General features: G+C 39.9%; 2 protein-coding genes and 2 long non-coding RNA genes across 4 annotated transcripts; 1 reads left to right on the top strand and 3 right to left on the bottom strand.

Moving 5' to 3' along the window:
* Positions 1-209: 209 nt before the first annotated feature.
* Positions 210-1,843, bottom strand: LOC306777715. The gene is made up of 3 exons (XR_013772001.1): positions 1,783-1,843; positions 1,635-1,703; positions 210-690 (listed from the first exon to the last, which is right to left on the bottom strand). It is a non-coding gene; the product is annotated as an uncharacterized lncRNA (long non-coding RNA).
* A 4,437-nt stretch (positions 1,844-6,280) lies between these two features.
* LOC306777911 (angiogenin-4-like) lies at positions 6,281-6,709 on the bottom strand (the record flags this gene model as incomplete). Its single annotated transcript, XM_079269217.1, has 1 exon — positions 6,281-6,709. One exon carries the CDS (start codon positions 6,707-6,709, stop codon positions 6,281-6,283), a length of 429 nt encoding a protein of 142 aa, XP_079125343.1.
* A 4,273-nt stretch (positions 6,710-10,982) lies between these two features.
* LOC306777910 (ribonuclease-like) lies at positions 10,983-11,411 on the top strand (the record flags this gene model as incomplete). Its single annotated transcript, XM_079269216.1, has 1 exon — positions 10,983-11,411. The coding sequence occupies one exon, from the start codon at positions 10,983-10,985 to the stop codon at positions 11,409-11,411; it is 429 nt and encodes a 142-aa protein (XP_079125342.1).
* Positions 11,412-15,122: 3,711 nt separating this feature from the next.
* Positions 15,123-16,450, bottom strand: LOC306777271. The gene is made up of 3 exons (XR_013771972.1): positions 16,327-16,450; positions 16,172-16,221; positions 15,123-15,691 (listed from the first exon to the last, which is right to left on the bottom strand). It is a non-coding gene; the product is annotated as an uncharacterized lncRNA (long non-coding RNA).
* Positions 16,451-19,950: the final 3,500 nt, after the last annotated feature.

Below are 19,950 nucleotides of genomic sequence, written 5' to 3'. Positions count from 1 at the left end.
TCAATAGAGCTGCTCCTAGCATGACGAATGAAATCTGAACTGCTCAACACACATTTGGTCCGAAGTACCACTAGCTTTAACAGTTGCCCCTATTTCAAAAGATCACTAACAATGTAAACATTGTTAGTGATCTTGTTTCCAATATTATTCACATCTACACTGTCAATTATTGTACATGACTGCTTTAAAAAACAAAACAGACAACAGTATGCGGTCAAATGTATTTTATTGAACAAGAGCCTGAAGAACACCGTCACTGTTGAGTCAGTTTTCAAAGTGTACGATGTCTCCGTCATAGTGCACAGGAAAGCCGTCCTCACATCTGATTGCAATATATCTGGTGTATCGCTTACCGCTGTACTGACAACGTGGAGGGCTGACATTGTTTTTCAGTTTACAGACAATAATGGGGAAGGGTTGGAGGCTTTTGGTCATCTGACCAAATGGCTTTCCTGCCTTCTCACAGATGGCTCTGACAGGTTTGTTGGTGGATAGGATGAAGGTATTGGTCTCCTTACACTCATTATCGATGGTTTTGATGTCACGGTCTCTTATCACCTGGTCACATCTGTCAGCACTCATCTCGTTTTTAATATGCTGGTTTCTAAACTTCTTGTAACGCTCGTTATCCTCAGCGAGCACAGTAGCAGAAAGCAGCAGCATACAAGCAAATCGGATCCTCATGATTCTCTGGTGGAGGAAATATGGAAAAAATGTCCCGTTAACATTCAGCAGCATATGGAATACACTGCAATATCAAAACTATCATTATTATTATTAGGGGTGTAACGGTTCACAAAGTTCACGGTTGGGTTCGGTACGATACAGTGGAGCCACGGTTCGGTACGTTTCGGTACAATAGAAAACTATAAATGCCAGAGAAATGTACTTGATTTTAAAATATATTTATTCATTAAAACTAACATCATGAAGTTATTCTTTGACTTTGAACAATGATGGAACTATACCTGAGTGACCCATCTGGGGTGTCTTCTTAGCAACACATAAGCATAAAAAACAAAAACTGCTCCTTAATGTTATGTAGTATTGTTACTTACATCTTGCAAAAGAGATTTTTAATCTCAATGGGACTACCTGGTTCAATAAAGGTTTTAAAAGGGTTTTTTTTATTATTCAAATGTATTCCGTTCGTCATGCGTACCGAACCGTGAGCCTCGTACTGAACGGTTCAATACGAATACGCGTACCGTTACACCCCTAATTATTATGTATATGTTCCATATGCAAATACATTTTGCGAGACAATTGGTGTAGTAGCATCACCACTGTTATCAAATTATATTAAGAGCTGAAAACAATGAAAGCTATTAACCTCTTCAAAACGATTATTTATTTATTTATTCATTTATTTCAAATATTATGCAAAATAAGAAAATTAGAGCATATAAAAAAAGTATTTAATAAACTTCACAAGCTCTGTAAAAATCCATAGAAATATCGTGAAAAAAAGACTGAAATACTGGTAAAAATCAGTCGTTACGAATTTAGTTTTTATGTACTGCAGACCTGCATATCAATCCTTGACGCTAAGATGCAATGCAGCCACTGAATAAACGCCCTGCATGAACTCTAATCAGCTGGATAATAAAGTGAGAGTAAGACAAAAAACAAACCTTTAGGTAACAAGTTCAACAGTTCTGTGTTCTTCCTTACTTCTTCCTTAGTCCTTGCGGCAGAAAAAACTAAAAAATAAATATTTATTATGTGAAATAAGTTTGTCTTGCACATATTGAACTGTGGAATAAAAAAAAGTATATTTACCTTTTATCAGCAACCCAGTGACCAGTGGCAATGAAGCGTGGTGGAAATTATTATACCCGCTAAACCGTGAGTCTTTTAAAGGTGCTGAAACAACCGTGGGGGGGGGGGGCTGAGGGAACTTCCCCTTTTCACTAATCTTACACCTGCAGAAGTGTCTGATACACTTCTTTCGCAAGACAGGAAGGTGCTTCAAATAGAGAAGTGGCTATGACTTGGACAAAGGTCACCACACGTTCCGCTTTTTGGAAACTTATAGCGTAGGTGACAAAAGGGTCTTAACACCAAAACTGTCCAGCAGTATCACAAAAACTATAAGATCTGATTATGAACATTTAATAAGTATAAACCCCTAACAAGTATAAAATACACTTTTCCCATTGCAGAAGTCTGTATGGTCTGGACTGCGATCAAAACGGTGTTTCAATTTTGTGGTTTGGAGTGAGTTAGTGCAAGAGTGCCAACTGTCCACGGCCTAAAGGAAAGAGGATCATAACAAGAGAAAACCAGGTTTCATGGATCAAACCCTGAATTATTCCCTTTAGTTTGGACTACAGGTAAAATAGTGAAAACTCAAGATGCAACTACAAGGTGTGTGTCACCTGTTGTGTGTTTGTGTGTGTTTTTAAGCTGTACTGTTGGGACTTTTTGTGTATGCATATTGATCAGAGCCATAAGTCATGTATTTGATACATGCAGTGATATTGGTGATGTGACTGCAAACCTTTTGATCTGTGAATGGTTTTAGTGGTCTGTCTTGTTATTATTTATCTAGACCTGGATCAACATGTTTTTGTGCTATGAAAATGCTTGAGATGTGTGTAAGTCATATATCTATGATATGTGCATTTTCTTTTTAATGTGAACATATGTATGGAGTCCAGAGGTTTACCAATGAACCTTTTTCACAGCACACAGTTTGACATATGAGATTGACGTGTCAAACTTTAAAAAGAGCAGATGAATTGTATCACATTAACAGTGACTCAGTTCCATTAATTGTATATTGTTATTAATGTTATTAGGTGCTTTTCCTTCTATGGCAAGTCAAAATGTCTGCCGCGAAAACAAGTTATATTGAATGCTTGGTGTGTTATTTTATCTGTCAGAAAGCTGACTTTGTTAACTTTGTTGGTAAAGTGACACATTATCCTACTTTATGGTTTCTCTCTTAAAATGTCCTTTCTTGTTTTCTGAACCCTCTGCTGCTACAATGAGTTTGCTTCTTTGAAATGCAGTCGTAATAGAGTTTATTTCACTGGTACTAAAAATAACCAACCACAGGTAGTGGGAAAGTAATGCACATATGTACACAAAATTGCAAACTCAATAAATTGTGCTTTTAATTTTGACAACACGTTTTACTGTGCAAAATATGCTGGCTTGACGGTATAATTTATGTACCTTTTTAAAAAGATTTTACTTCTTCTATAGGCTGGAACTTGGTTAACAAAACATGCTGCATGACTACGGCATGCTTATGATACAGTAAAGGGTTTATTTCTGCAGAATACCTATATTTCTTTTTTACATTCATTCCTGTGAATTTTGATTCCCAAATTGCAAATTTTCACTTTGAATATTCCTGGAACTTTGCGACCCCAGTCTGGACCAAAGTGGTGGACTGACCGACCGACGGACAAACATTTGTCATCAATAGAGCTGCTCCTAGCATGACGAATGAAATCTGAACTGCTCAACACACATTTGGTAAGTTTAACTTGGTGATTTCCTCTTTTATTTGTGATTTATAAAACCCACTGTGTCCCACCAAAAGATGGCAGCAGCATCAAGAGAGATGAGACTAGTGTGCAATCCTGTATGTGCAGACTGTAGCACAAGTCATTTGATTGATTCGTAAATGAGCTGAAATAATTTTCAAAACGTATATTGTTTATGGCCCAATGGGAATTAAACTGCACACTCTTGTGTCATCTGCACTGTTGTATTACTTTACCGTATTTAGCCCAAAATAAAATGAAAAGGCATTTCACTGCCAGATACAAAGCATTTGATCGACGAGAAGATATTTTAATAGAAACATTCAAAATGCACTTGTATCATAAGCGTTGATATATGCAACTGCAGGGGAGGTGGAGGAGTAGTTTGTATAAAGCAGGTTGTGGTGTCGCAGCAAGGATGCAGCATTAGTGTTTGCAGACAGACTGAGTCTTGTGGTCCACATAGGTTGTGGTCCTCTATGATTGTCGACAATGTGAGTGAAGGGAGTTCTCACGCCAAGGAACCAAGCTCTAAAAAAGATTTAACAGTTACCACACACTTCATTGTCACTGCGCAGCGTCTGTGATACAGGTATGTACACTTTTCATGATCTGTATTATAGCTTAGACCAGCGGTTCCCAAACTTTTTAGGCCGCGCACCCCCTTCTACATCCCGACCGGGTTCGCGCACCCCCTTAATAAAAAAAAAAAAAAAAAAGAAGCAACAGAGCCTTTTAAGCCTTCATAGCCGCATAAGAATCTAACCAATGAGAGAACAGTTTGCTCGCGCGTGGCATTTGTTTACAAGATTTAGTCCGCTGTTAAATGTTGCAGTGTGAACAAAGGAGCAACTGCAACAAAGCAAACGAACTGAAGGTGTGAAAACGCCCTGAAACACTGCAACAAAGTTTCAATATCTTTCAGTTACACAAGGCGTCACTTTTAAAGAGAAATACGGATGCGAGCACACACGCACAGGCTCAGAGGCAGATTATCACATTTAATTTACAATTAATGAGCGACTAATGTAGCCAGGATGTCTTCGGACAAAGCATCGATGCGGCGCGACACAGTGTTGTTGGACACCGGGATCATGTCCAACTTTTTTGCTTCTTTCTCTCCAATCATACATTCCACCATCTCTCTGGCAGCTGGCAAGCTCACGTCTTCGGCGATTGTGTGCGGTAGCCCCTTTCTCGCTATTCTGTAACCAGATATGAAGCCCGTAGTGCGTCATTTATAGACCCAACACATGAATGAGACTCCAGTTGTTTTTGGCTGTTTTGTAACTCCTCCAATTTGGATATAAACAATGTAAGGGGCTTTTGACTTGCACTGGCATGCTTGGTGTTCAGGTGGCGACGTAAATAAGAGCTTCAGACTGTTAGCCAGAACCTCACTGCACACCACGCACTGTGGCTTTGGGGAATCTGCGTTGCCAATCCAAGTGAAGCCCAGACACACATACTTTTCATCATATTTCCTCTTTTTTTCCCAGTCTGCGCCGTCTCATCTTCCTCTGACTCTGGCTCGATTTCTTCTCCCGGTCTCCCCCCAACGCACCTCTCCGTTCCCCTCGCCTCCGATTCCTCTCTCTCTCTCTGTCCCTCTCCTCTTTTACGACTGATAGCTTCAGATGTCCCACCTGACAGTTTTTTAATTAAAATTACATTTTTTTTTTATATTTAATATTATTACACCATCAGACCGCCATTACACTTTTCCTCTCGCGCACCCCCTAGAGGCAGCTCGCGCACCCCCAGGGGTGCGCGCACCCCACTTTGGTAATCCCTGGCTTAGACAAATATGTTGAGTTACGGGTAAATGGTAAATTAACAAAGACTTTGCTTGTTTTTTGCAGAAGGAACTAACGAGTAAAGAAGAAAAAACAAGCCATCCCTTTTCTACTTGAATACGGTTTCTATTTGTACTCATATCTGTCAGTATCTATTCACACAGGGCTTTTATCTTGTGGTTGTGGGTTTTTGTATTTTGTCAAGTAGTTGTGCAGATGGTTCAGTCTCCACCAACAGTCGTGGGCCGGCACAGCAACATTGCCATCCATAGAGCCGTGCCACCACCAGCATTGCCCTGAATGCTCTATTTTTCTTGCCTTTTCTTCTTCAGGGAATCATGAGAAGCTAAACTATCCTCTTCTTAGCTGTGTATTGAAGGTCAAAGTACCAACTTGAGAGTGCAGCGATGGGGTGAAAAGATGAGGCTGAAAAAGTGTGCAGACAAAATCTGACTGCGATCGAAACTTTGTCTATTTAAATTGTGTGGTTTGGAGTGAGTTTGTGTATGACTGTCAACTGTCCACGGCCTAAAGCAAAGAGGCTCCTAACAAGCAAAAACCAGGTTTCATGCATCACAAACTGAATTATTCCCTTTAGTTTGGACTACAGGTAAAATAGTGAAAACTCAAGATGCAACTACAAGGAGGTTGTGGGTTTTTGTATTTTGTCAATGCAGCTTTCAATGCATCACTGCACCTCAGTGTGTATATACACTCACTTTTGAGTGAAGCAACTTCCTGTTTTCTTTAGTATTTTTGTTTCTCTATAGTAGCACATTGTATTATGTGCTAAATGCATCAGTTGCCCCAATTTCAAAAGGTCAATGACCAATGTAAACATTGTTAGTGATCTTGTTTCCAATATTATTCACATCTACACTGTGAATTATTGTACATGACTGCTTTAAAAAACAAAACAGACAACAGTATGCGGTCAAATGTATTTTATTGAACAAGAGCCTGAAGAACACGGTCACTGTTGAGTCAGTTTTCAAAGTGTACGATGTCTCCGTCTCCGTCATAGTGCACAGGAAAGCCGTCCTCACATCTGATTACAATATATCTGGTGCGTCGCTTACCGCTGTACTGACAACGTGGAGGCCTGACCTTGTTTTTCAGTTTACAGACAATAATGGGGAAGGGTTGGAGGCTTTTGGTCATCTGACCAAATGGCTTTCCTGCCTTCCCACAGATGGCTCTGACAGGTTTGTTGGTGGATAGGATGAAGGTATTGGTCTCCTTACACTTACGATCGTTGGTTTTGATGATCTTACGGTCTCTTATCACCTGGTCACATCTGTTTTCACTCATCTGCTTGATAATATGCTGGTTTATAAACTTCTTGTAATGCTCGTTTGTCTCAGCGAGCACAGTAGCAGAAAGCAGCAGCATACAAGCAAATGGGATCCTCATGATTCTCTGGTGGAGGAAATACGGAAAAAATGTCCCGTTAAGATTCAGCAGCATAGGGAATACACTGCAATATCAAAACTATCATTATTTATATGTTCCATATGCAAATACATTTTGCGAGACAATTGGTGTAGTAGCATCACCACGGTTATCAAATTATATTAAGAACTGAAAACAATGAAAGCTATTAACCTCTTCAGACCCATCATTTATTTATTTTAAATATTATGCAAAATAAGAAAATTAGAGCATTTAAAGAAGTCTTTATTAGACTTCACAAGCTCTGTAAAATATCATGAAATGTAGAAATACTGGTAAAAAATAAGTCATTAAGAATTAGTTTTTATGTACTGCAGACCTGCATATCAATCCTTGAAGCTAAGATGCAATACAGCCACTGAATAAACGCCCTGCATGAACTCTAATCAGCTGGATAATAAAGTGAGAGTAAGACAAAAAACAAACCTTTAGGTAACAAGTTCAACAGTTCTGTGTTCTTCCGTACTTCTTCCTTAGTCCTTGCGGCAGAAAAAACTAAAAAATAAATATTTATTATATGAAATAAGTTTGTCTTGCACATATTGAACTGTGGAATAAAAAAAAGTATATTTACCTTTTATCAGCAACCCAGTGACCAGTGGCAATGAAGCGTGGTGGAAATTATTATACCCGCTAAAAACAAAAAGACAAAGACAAAAAACAAACCTTTAGGTAACAAGTTCAACAGTTCTGTGTTCTTCCTTACTTCTTCCTTAGTCCTTGCGGCAGAAAAACAAAAAAATTAATATTTATTATATGAAATATATTTTTATTTGTCAACAAGTTTGTCTTGCACATATTGAACTGTGGAATAAAAAATATATTTACCTTTATCAGCAACACAGTGACCAGTGGCAATGAAGTGTGGTGGAAGTTATTATACCCGCTAAACCGTGAGTCTTTTAAAGGTTAAAGGTGCTGAAACAAAGAATATTCTCTGCGCAGAGAAGGCTCAATGATCATACAGAGTGCAGGCAGTCTGCAGGAGCAAGAACAACTTATTACAAGAGGACTTGTACATTTAAGCACACATACAACCAGGGGGGGAGGCTTAATCTTAATCTTACACCTGCAGAAGTGTCTGATACACCTCCTTCACAACACAGGAAGGTGCTTCAAATAGAAGTGGCTATGACTTGGACGAAGGTCACCACACGTTTCACTTTTTGGAAACTTATAGCGTAGGTGACAAAAGGGTCTTAACACCAAAACTGTCCAGCAGTATCACAAAAACTATAAGATCTGATTATGAACATTTAATAAGTATAAACCCCTAACAAGTATAAAATACCTTTTTCCCATTGCAGAAGTCTGTATGGTCTGGACTGCGATCAAAACTGTGTTTCAATTTTGTGGTTTGGAGTGAGTTAGTGTAAGAGTGCCAACTGTCCACGGCCTAAAGGAAAGAGGATCATAACAAGAGAACCAGGTTTCATGGATCAAACCCTGAATTATTCCCTTTAGTTTGGACTACAGGTAAAATAGTGAAAACTCAAGATGCAACTACAAGGAGGTTGTGGGTTTTTGTATTTTGTCAATGCAGCTTTCAATGCATCACTGCACCTCATTGTACTTAAACATGTTCTCATCCTATAATAGTTATTTGAAGCGTGCTGTATTTATGTGCGTGAAACTTTACCGTTCAACATAAAAAGTAATTTGTGTAGTTTAGCATGTTATGCGTACATTTGCTAGTTAGCCCTAAAGGAAAAACTACAGCTGAGGCTGATGGGAATACAATTTTATGTGCAGATATTTGGTAATAAATCAAAATAATTGGGCACATTTTGAACTGAAGATGACGCTAGATGAAAGGTCGGGGGGGTCACAATAGTTACTCCAAACCATCCTGAGGGAGCCATGATTATGACCAAATTCCATGGCAATCCATCCAGTAGTTGTGCAGATGGTTCAGTCTCTACCATCAGTAGTGGGCCGGCACAGCAACATTGCCATCCATAGAGCCGTGCCACCACCAGCATTGCCCTGAATGCTCTATTTTTCTTGCCTTTTCTTCTTCAGGGAATCATGAGGATCCGGTTTGCTGTTGGTGCTGCTCTCTGCCAGTGTGCTCTCTCAGAAAGCAAAACTCAAACGTCGATACATGAAGTTCATAAACCAGCATATCGATAAACAGATGAGTGTCGATAAGTGTGACGATGTGATGCGAGCCAAGATCAACAAAAACAATTGCAAGAAGACAAACACGTTCATCCAATCCAACAACCAAATGGTGAAATCCATCTGTGGGAAAAAAGGAGAGCCATATGGGGACATGACCAAAAGCCTCCAACACTTTGACATTGTTGTCTGTGAACTGAAAGGACAAACCAGGCCTAACAAATGTCATTACAATGGTGAAAAGCTCAACAAGAAAATTATAATCAAATGCGTAGAAGGCTTTCCTGTGCACTATGATGGAGATATTGGTCACTGTGAGAACTGATTGAACGCCTGATATGTTCGTTTGATAAATAAACAGTTTTACAGAACACATTTGTGTCAAATGCAGTCACATGCAATAATCATGGACAGCATTAGAAGTGTATATATTATCAATAATGATGTACCATACATGTACCATAATATAGCAAATGATACAGTACTTTAATTCCATTTTGTGCATCCAAATATTGTCGGTTTCATTAATTGTTTAAAATTTAAAAAGGCATATAGTTTTTAATCTTTCTAGTCTCACCATTTCTCAGACCCTGACCAAACACCAAGACTGATCGCTGAGAACAAACCTGACCTGTTTTTCACAGGATGTTCGAGGTTAGAAGTGCATGAAAGGTTGGCGATACGTTCTCGTCTTGGGTTTGTGGGCCAGGTGGTTAGAAACACTGCTGCATGCTCATCAGGGCTGCTGTACTGAAGTAGAGCCTCAACTACCTGCCAGCAGCTGTAATTCTTGTAGATCCAGCATGATGCACATGATGCTCTTTATCCTCCACCGTCACAGTAAAGACAGACACCTGTCCACATCAAATGTTTTCTGTTATTTCCTCCGTATCTTTGATTTGAAAATGAGTACATTAACAAACCATTTTTACTGGATTAGAATATCGTCAGCAGTTTCTCTTTAGATGCAAACATTACAAATGGATGTGCATAGAGTGATTTTTATGCTGAAGATGTATTGTTTCAAAAATGTCAACAAATTACAAATAAAAACGTTTGCGTCAGTCAACAAAGTTCTATCTTCTCGCCTTGCAAACAACCACCAAAGCCAAATGCAGCAGCTGTGCAGACGGGCAAAGGCTGGACATGTCGGGCTAATCAGGTGACGAATGCAAAAACAAAAAGGAGCAACAAGACTTGGTTACCTGATTATTTAAATTTTTGCTTCACTTGTATTTGTTTGTTTATGACATAAATCGTTGTCTAACAGTGCTTTCACTCTTGTTTGGTTCATTAGTTTGGGACCCAGGAAAGAAAATGAAATACTGTTGCGTTTTAGTTCTGGTCCAGTTCCTGTTCATACCGACTTAACAGACGGTCCAAGAAGAGTAAACATAAAGTTTGTCCTGTTTACCAAACTTACACTGTGCTTTCCCTTCCCACTGTGTCGTTGGGCCAAGAAATCAAAGTTCAAAACAAATTATATAAATGATTCTGCAGTTTATACAGACTGCATTGTCACTGTGTTGCTGATACAGGTAAATATACTTTTTATTACACAGTTCAATATGTGCAAGACGATTTTGATTGATAATAAATATTTTGTTTTTCTGCCACAAGAACTAAACGGAAGTAAGGAAGAACAAATTCAACTTGTTACCCGACCTAAAGGTTTGTGTTTTGTCTTACTCTCACTTTATTATCCAGCTGACAAGATTTCATGCAGAGCTTTTATTCAGTGGCTGTATTGCATTTTAGCTTCAAGGATTGATATGCAATGTCTTATTTTTACCAGTATTTCTATATTTCACGATATTTCCATGGATTTTTACAGAGCTTGTGAAGTCTATTACATATGTTTTTAAATGCTCCAATTATCTTATTTTGCACAACATTTAAAATAAATAATAGTTTTGAAGAGGTTAATAGCTTTCATTGTCTTCAGCTATTAATGTAATTTGATAACCGTGGTGATGCTACTACACCAATTGTCTCGCAAAATGTATTTGCATATGGAGCATATAAATAATGATAGTTTTGATATTGCAGTGTATTCCATATGCTGCTGAATCTTAACGGGACATTTTCCCCATATTTCCTCCACCAGAGAATCATGAGGATCCCATTTGCTTGTATGCTGCTGCTTTCTGCTACTGTGCTCGCTCAGGTGCAAAACGACCGTTACAGGCAGTTTATAAACCAGCATATTAACAAGCAGATGAGTGCTGACAGATGTGACCAGGTGATAGATAGTAGACGTATCACCAAAACCAACAGTAATGAGTGTAAGGAGACCAATACCTTCATCCTATCCACCACCAACCTTGTCGTAGACATCTGTGTGAACGCAGGAGAGCCATTTGGTCCGATGACCAAAAGCAGCTCCTCCTTCTTCATTATTGTCTGTGAGCTGAAAAACCAGGGGGCCAGGCGTCCACATTGTCAGTACCGCGGTCAGCGACGCACCAGGAGAATTGCAATCAAATGTGAGAACGGCCTTCCTGTGCACTATGACGGAGACATCGTACACTTTGAAAACTGACTCAACAGTGACTTTGTTCTTCAGTCTCTTGTTCAATAAAATACATTTGACCGCATACTGTTGTCTGTTTTTTTTTTTTAAAGCAGTCATGTACAATAATTGACAGAGTAGATTTGAATAATGTATATGTTTACATTGGTCATTGACCTTGTGAAATAGGGGCTACTGTTAAAGTGAAAAAAATGAATGTGCTCTTTATTAGAGATGTTCCGTTAGCAATAATAAGATGTAGACATGTATTGTGTTTTTAATTAAAAATCTTCCCTTTAGACCAGACCCTGAACTGTCACACAGCTAAAGTGCTGGATTATTTGTTTCCTGATCATACTGCGATTAGAAAAATGTTTACACTCCACTGGGTTCACGGCTTACCCACATTTGAAACTGAACTATGGTCAAAAAACATATTGATCTTGGCAAGCACCATGAAATGACAGAACCATTTGGGTTTCGTATCAATACATCAAAGTCCAGAAAGGAACTGCCAGAGTCAACAGAGGTATGGAGTTTTGAAGCTGTTCCAGCACTATCAAATCACACAGCTCCTCAAAATTCTCCACCTCTAATGCAGAACACCAGCGCCCAAAATGAACCGTCAAGTCCCGGGCAAATTCAAGGTGTGTCTGTTTATCCCCTTTTCTCCACGACCAAAAACGTTGACGGTACGCCTCAGGGACCAACTCGTAAGCTTTTAACACCGCTGACTTGACGACCAAATAATCTGTACAATCTGCCGACGACAATGATCCATAGGCCTCTTGTGCTCTACCGGTCAATGCGCACTGCAGCATTAATGTGCAGCATTAATGTGCGAGCAGACTCAGGCCACTTTCTCGTGGCCGCCACGCGCTCGACTAGAGAAAAGAATGTCTCCGGGTCCTTTTCATTCAATTTCGGCAAACAACCGCAGGTTACCCAAAATATCAAAAGATTCCTCTGAAGGCCCCCGTGGTAAGGTGAGGACCTCTCCAGCTCCACAGAACCGGCGGCTATAAATGTCCCACTTTTGATTAAATCCAGCTTGTAGGCTATGTTGCAGAGTCAACTTTGCTTGTTCAGTCTGGTAGCGCAATCTTTCCACCGCCAATTGCTTATCAATCTCTGCTTCTTGCACAATTGTATCATGCTTTAACTGTCACATAAGCATCTCTTTTTGCTGCTCAAATGTTAAACTCCCGGTTGCCATATATGGCAGAGCCGGAGACAAACCCGCAGTATCCTCTGGACAGGGAGGTTGGTCCTTGCTGCCTGTTAAAACACCCATCTCACTTAAATTTGCCTTTAATATACTTTTTACAGTATCTTTCAGTCGTTTATCTGAAATCACAATTTCATGATTTGCTATCTTTAACAGCTGCTCTTTTGTACATTCATCCAACAATTCCTCCGATGGAATTGTATTTCAGGAGTTGTATTTCAGCCATTTTCTACAGGTAAATAAACTACCGCATGTACCGTGGGCAAAAGCAAGTGTCTGCGAGGTGCCTACAGGGTCCGATCTGTACCCGAGAAAAGAGCAAATCCCCTCTAACTAATCTGCCTACCCCAGTCTAACTAATCTCACTCATCCCTCGTCTTCATGCAGTGTCAGCGGCGGGTATTTACACACTGAATACCAATAGTTGCGAAAGGCGACCAGCAATTGGCAACTTTCCCCAGACTATGGCCGTGCTCCCAAGCAATTGCTCTAACCACGTTTACCACAGCACTACAAAGAAAACAACAACTCCCCGACGAACCCAAAGGGGTACCGCCACTGTACCTAGCAGGGGATTGTGCTCCCACACAAGTCTTTGGCACCAGCCGACACTTACCTGAACGCATCAATCCTAACCTAGGGCTACCTCCCAAGTCTCTAACCTTCCAATTCCCCGTATATCTCCCCAGTAGCGCACAGCTTATCAAGACAGACCTTACACGGCTTCCACTTCACACACCATAACGCAGCTCCGTAGTAACTTTATGACGTCATCGCATTCACAACCGTCTACGAGCCCATTTATCAGCCAACTCAATGACCTACTACGTACCGGACTGGACGAGCCCCCAATTTGTCACGACCCGGCTCTTGAGCCGTGACAAAACGGGAGACACACGGGTGGTTAGACGGAAAAGTTTGTATTTATTACTAAACAAAGGCATGGTGCTGAAGGAACAGAGAGAGGCCGCCGACTGCGGCAGGCAGGTCCGATATACCCCTGGGAGACTGGCCAGGTGCTCCAAATTGTACAGAGAGTCTCCGCCTACAAGGGACCTGCAAGACAGCAGAGACAAGACACAAGGGAACGCCCACAGCAGGCCCTGTTTAAAGCCAGAGGCCGTCACACATGCATTAAACACACTAGACCTTTTGGAAAATACTTCTTTCTCAATAACAAATACAAATGACAAACAATACTGTAGAATAACAGAATCCTTAAAAATGAATGCCTTCAAGTAAAAAGGCGAAAGACACGTGTTGCAGTGCTAAACTGACCATCTCTGGCTGCAAACAGAGAAATGACTGGCTAAGTCTGTCATGGAGATGACCCACCCATGGGAACGTAACCCAATGGTGTCTCGATAGGAAGCATCCGCAGGCTGCATCACGCACAGGCTTGCAACCGGGCACTGTGGTAGAGGCGGTGCGTAACGTCCGGAGACAGACAAAAAACCAAAAACACTTTTAAGGTGGAGAGGGCCCGCAAACATGACTGAGGTACACCACTCGTCTCACACGCAGAGGGATGAGGGAGGAGACACGGTCGGATCATCAAGTTACAAGTTAGTCTGTATGACTCCATGTTTACTCTTCTTGGACCGTCTGTTAAGTCAGTATGAACAGGAACTCGACCAGAACTAAAACGCAACAGTATTTCATTTTTTTTTCCTGGGTCCCAAACTAATGAACCAAACGAGTGAAAACACTGTTAGACAACGATTTATGTCATAAACAAACACAAGCAAAGCAAAAATTTAAATAATCAGGTAACCAGGTAAACGAGTCTTGTTGCTCCTTTTTTTTTTTGCATTCGTCACCTGATTAGCCCGACATGTCCAGCCTTTGCCCGTCTGCACAGCTGCTGCATTTGGCTTTAGTGGTTGTTCGCAAGGCGAGAAGATAGAACTTTGTTGACTGACGCAAACGTTTTTATTTGCAATTTGTTGACATTTTTGAAACAATACATCTTCAGCATGAAAAGCACTCTATGCGCATCCATTTGTAATGTTTGCATCTAAAGAGAAACTGCTGACGATATTCTAATCCAGTAAAAATAGTTTGTTAATGTACTCATTTTCAAATCAAAGATACGGAGGAAATAACAGAAAACATTTGATGTGGACAGGTGTCTGTCTTTACTGTGATGGTGGAGGATAAAGAGCATCATGTGCATCATGCTGGATCTACAAGAATTACAGCTGCTGGCAGGTAGTTGAGGCTCTACTTCAGTACAGCAGCCCTGATGAGCATGCAGCAGTGTTTCTAACCACCTGGCCCACAAACCCAAGACGAGAACGTATCGCCAACCTTTCATGCACTTCTAACCTCGAACATCCTGTGAAAAACAGGTCAGGTTTGTTCTCAGCGATCAGTCTTGGTGTTTGGTCAGGGTCTGCAAAATGGTGAGACTAGAAAGATTAAAAACTATATGCCTTTTTAAATTTTAAACAATTAATGAAACCGACAATATTTGGATGCACAAAATGGAATTAAAGTACTGTATCATTTGCTATATTATGGTACATGTATGGTACATCATTATTGATAATATATACACTTCTAATGCTGTCCATGATTATTGCATGTGACTGCATTTGACACAAATGTGTTCTGTAAAACTGTTTATTTATCAAACGAACATATCAGGCGTTCAATCAGTTCTCACAGTGACCAATATCTCCATCATAGTGCACAGGAAAGCCTTCTACGCATTTGATTATAATTTTCTTGTTGAGCTTTTCACCATTGTAATGACATTTGTTCGGCCTGGTTTGTCCTTTCAGTTCACAGACAACAATGTCAAAGCGTTGGAGGCTTTTGGTCATGTCCCCATACGGCTCTCCTTTTTTCCCCACAGATGGATTTCACTGTTTGGTTGTTGGATTGGATGAACGTGTTTGTCTTCTTGCAATTGTTTTTGTTGATCTTGGCTCGCATCACATCGTCACACTTATCGACACTCATCTGTTTATCGATATGCTGGTTTATGAACTTCATGTATCGATGTTTGAGTTTTGCTTTCTGAGAGAGCACACTGGCAGATAGCAGCACCAACAGCAAACCGGATCCTCATGATTCCCTGAAGAAGAAAAGGCAAGAAAAATAGAGCATTCAGGGCAATGCTGGTGGTGGCACGGCTCTATGGATGGCAATGTTGCTGTGCTGGCCCACTGCTGTTGGTAGAGACTGAACCATCTGCACAACTACTGGATGGATTGCCATGGAATTTGGTCATAATCATGGTTCCCTCAGGATGGTTTGGAGTAACTATTGTGACCCCCCCGACCTTTCATCCAGCGTCATCTTCAGTTCAAAATGTGCCCAATTATTTGGATTTATTACCAAATATCTGCACATAAAATTGTATTCCCATCAGCCTCAGCTGTAGTTTTTCATTTAGGGCAAACTTCAAAGAACTATTATAGGATGAGAATACGTGTACAATGAGGTGCAGCGATGCATTGAAAGCTGCATTGACAAAATACAAAAACCCACAACCACAAGATAAAAGCCCTGTGTGAATAGATACTGACGGATAATAATGAGTAAAAATAGAAACCTTCAAGTAGAAAAGGGACGTCTTCTTTCTTCTTTACTCGTTTGTTCCTTCTGCAAAAAACAAGCAAAGTCTTTGTTAATTTACCATTTACCCGTAACTCAACATATTTGTCGAATACAGTTGTCTGATATATGATATATGAAAAGTGTACATACCTGTATCACAGATGCTGCGCAGTGACAATGAAGTGTGTGGTAACTGTTAAATCTTTTTTAGAGCTTGGTTCCTTGGCGTGAGAACTCCCTTCACTCACATTGTCGACAATCATAGATGACCACAACCTATGTGGACCACAAGACTCAGTCAGTCTGCAAACACTAATGCTGCATCCTTGCTGCGACACCACAACCTGCTTTATACAAACTACTCCTCCACCTCCCCTGCAGTTGCATATATCAACGCTTATGATACAAGTGCATTTTGAATGTTTCTATTAAAATATCTTCTCGTCGATCAAATGCTTTGTATCTGGCAGTGAAATGCCTTTTCATTTTATTTTGGGCTAAATACGGTAAAGTAATACTACAGTGCAGATGACACAAGAGTGTGCAGTGTAATTCCCATTGGGCCATCAAAAATATGTTTTGAAAATTATTTCAGCTCATTTACGAATCAATCAAATGACTTGTGCTACAGTCTGCACATACAGGATTGCACACTAGTCTCATCTCTCTTGATGCTGCTGCCATCTTTTGGTGGGACACAGTGGGTTTTATAAATCACAAATAAAAGAGGAAATCACCAAGTTAAACTTAACAAGTGTGTGTTGAGCAGTTCAGATTTCATTCGTCATGCTAGGAGCAGCTCTATTGATGACAAATGTTTGTCCGTTGGTCGGTCAGTCCACCACTTTGGTCCAGACTGGGGTCGCAAAGTTCCAGGAATATTCAAAGTGAATATTTTCATGGGAATCAATGGAAATTTATATGAAATTCAACCAAGTTTCAGACTGCAGAAGAAATAAAAGCTTTTTAAAAAGGTACATAGGTTATACCGTCAAGCCAGCATATTTGTCAAAATTAAAAGCACAATTTATTGAGAGTTTGCAATTTTGTGTACATATGTGCATTACTTTCCCGCTACCTGTGGTTGGTTATTTTTAATACCAGTGAAATAAACTATTACGACTCCATTTAAAAGAAGCAAACTCATTGTAGCAGCAGAGGGTTCAGAAAACAAGGAAGGGCAACCTTTATAGCCCTAGCCCTATTTTTAGGCCTCTGCTCGAAAATTGCATTCCCATACTCAAGAGAGTCCCCTGCTCGAACTACAAGGTCTATTTTAATAATTGTGATGCCAGAATACAGGTAACACTTGTGAGATGTGTTCAATTGTGTAATTATTGTGTATATGTACTGGTTAATAACTGATAGACTTATGGCACAGCTCAAACTGAAAAAGTTTCATGTTCGCCTGAAAAAAAGCACCTGCATTGAATATTTTTTTTTTTAAATAATGCCTAATGCAGTGGTTCTCAACTAGTCTGGCTGCGGGACCCACCATCACCCCTTAATGACAAGCCGCGACCCACTACCCAAATTATATATATATATATATATACATATATATTAGGGGTGTAACGGTTCACAAAATTCACAGTTCGATACAGTGGAGCCACGGTTCGGTACGTTTCGGTACAGTAGAAAACTATAAATGCCAGAGAAATGTACTTGATTTTAAAATATATTTATTCATTACAACTAACATCATGAAGTTATTCTTTGACTTTGAACAATGATGGAATTATACCTGAGTGACCCATCTTCTGGGGTGTCTTCTTAGCAACACATAAGCATAAAAAACAAAAACTGCTCCTTAATGTTATGTAGTATTGTTACTTACATCTTGCAAAAGAGCTTTTTAATCTCAATGGGACTACCTGGTTCAATAAAGGTTTAAAAACAAAAAAAAAAGATTTTAATTTTTAATTTTCTTTTTCAAATGTATTCGGTTCGTCATGAATGAAGTGAAAAGGGATGAAGTGAAAAGGCCACAATATTACATTTTTCTCATCTTCTAAAAAGAGAATTTAGTGTTGGAAGAATTCACCTATATATGACTCTCTCTCTGGCCAATTTTCTCTTTTGGAAATCGTCCTATGATTTGACTTTCACAACTCAACAGTCCTGCTCTGCTGTCTATATCCTCGTCTCTCCCCGTGTTTCACGGTGTGTGTACATCTCACTCAAGTCAGGAAACTTGTCAGAATACCCATATTTGATTGGCTGGGCTGCATCACGTGATGTGATTCACAACGCATTGGTAGGTGTTTTTCCTGCACCACTGAACAAGTGCCGTAAATGCTGGAATAATTCCACTGCATGAAAAATGCCCTTCAAAATAAAATCACTTTTTTTTTTTTTTGTCAGTCAAAAGCTCGCGACACACTTTTGGGTCGCGACCCACCAGTTGAGAATCACTGATGTAGGCCATACGATTATCAGTCATCCGGTCGAGTGGATATTTCCCCCAATTCTCAGAAAACGAAAAAGGCTTAAAACTGTTTCTTTGGCTTATTTCCCATGTCATGCAGCCATTTCCTTACTGAAAGTGGGTTAAGAAGCAACCACACTTTGCATTTTAGTGCTGCTATTTCACCATCATACTGAGATACATAAAGCTTTGTTCAGACTGAAGTATCTCAACAACTAACCTCGAGGGTTACTCTTCAGGCTTTCACAAACCTTCGCCTCAGAGTGAAATTGATACTTTTTGTATATTTTTTTCATTTTAATCCATTTTCAGTTTCAAGGTGCCCAAATTATAGCAGACCAAATAAAAATTTGTTTCTATATTCTGTATGTTCTCTTTGGCCCAGATATCCATTGGTCGTCTGCAGAAGTCCAAGTTAGTCTGCTCCCACTCATGTTATCAGAGTTTACCTGTTTCCATTTAAACAAATGTCCGCGCAGGCAGCCTGTGTTTCGGTTAACTTCCTGTAACTTGGCCAGATTATGTTCTCACAGTAATTAAACTGCAATAGGGTTCATTTGGAAATGATCAAGACTCTAGCAAGCGGACTTAAACCAGTTGTTGTGGTCTGCACCAGAGCACGATAACTACATCACAACAGCCCAAACTAACCGCACCAGAGTTCTATTATAACAGACTAAAGGTTGGCTTGTGACAGAGACCTCAATGACTTTAGTGACGCCCTGATTTCTCTTGCTATCTTTTTCTTGCATCACCATGAGGTTGATATTTTTGTCTTATTTGGCAGTTTTGACAACTATACACATACTACATAAAATGTGTTTCAGATATTTATTGTCCTAATGTTGGTGATCCCTTGACTTTTCATCTAGTCTGCAGGTCGACCGTCTTTACTTTTTACAGAAACGTTATAGGAACCAACGAAGGAGGGAAATATCTGAAAAATATCTGCGTTTTTTTGTGTTTTGAAAAAAAATGGTTGTGCTACATTTTGGCATTCCTGTCCTCAATTTGAACAGACCACAAACCACGAAAGTCTTAAAGTTGCATAAGAACATGGTGACAGGAAGCATAGTTTTGAACCCTCCCTCCTGTGAGGGTCTAACCCGTTGCCACCGTCCTATATCATCACCTTTAGAAAACCCAACGAAGGTCCAAGCAAGAGACATCAGGATGATCGTTGTATGCATTACTCTGCTTCTTCTCCATCAAGGATGTAAGTGCTATCCTACTCTGTTCCAACTATTTACTATGAGTGTTTTGTCGGGGAAAAGTTTAGATAGTTACTTTATTAATCCCGCAAGGGGATTTATTACTTATTAGTAGTAAGCAAAGTATGGCCACCT

The sequence above is a fragment of the Melanostigma gelatinosum genome (assembly GCF_949748355.1).
Source record: "Melanostigma gelatinosum genome assembly, chromosome: 5".
Lineage (NCBI taxonomy): Eukaryota > Metazoa > Chordata > Actinopteri > Perciformes > Zoarcidae > Melanostigma > Melanostigma gelatinosum.
This window is presented reverse-complemented; position numbering and strand designations above follow the sequence as displayed.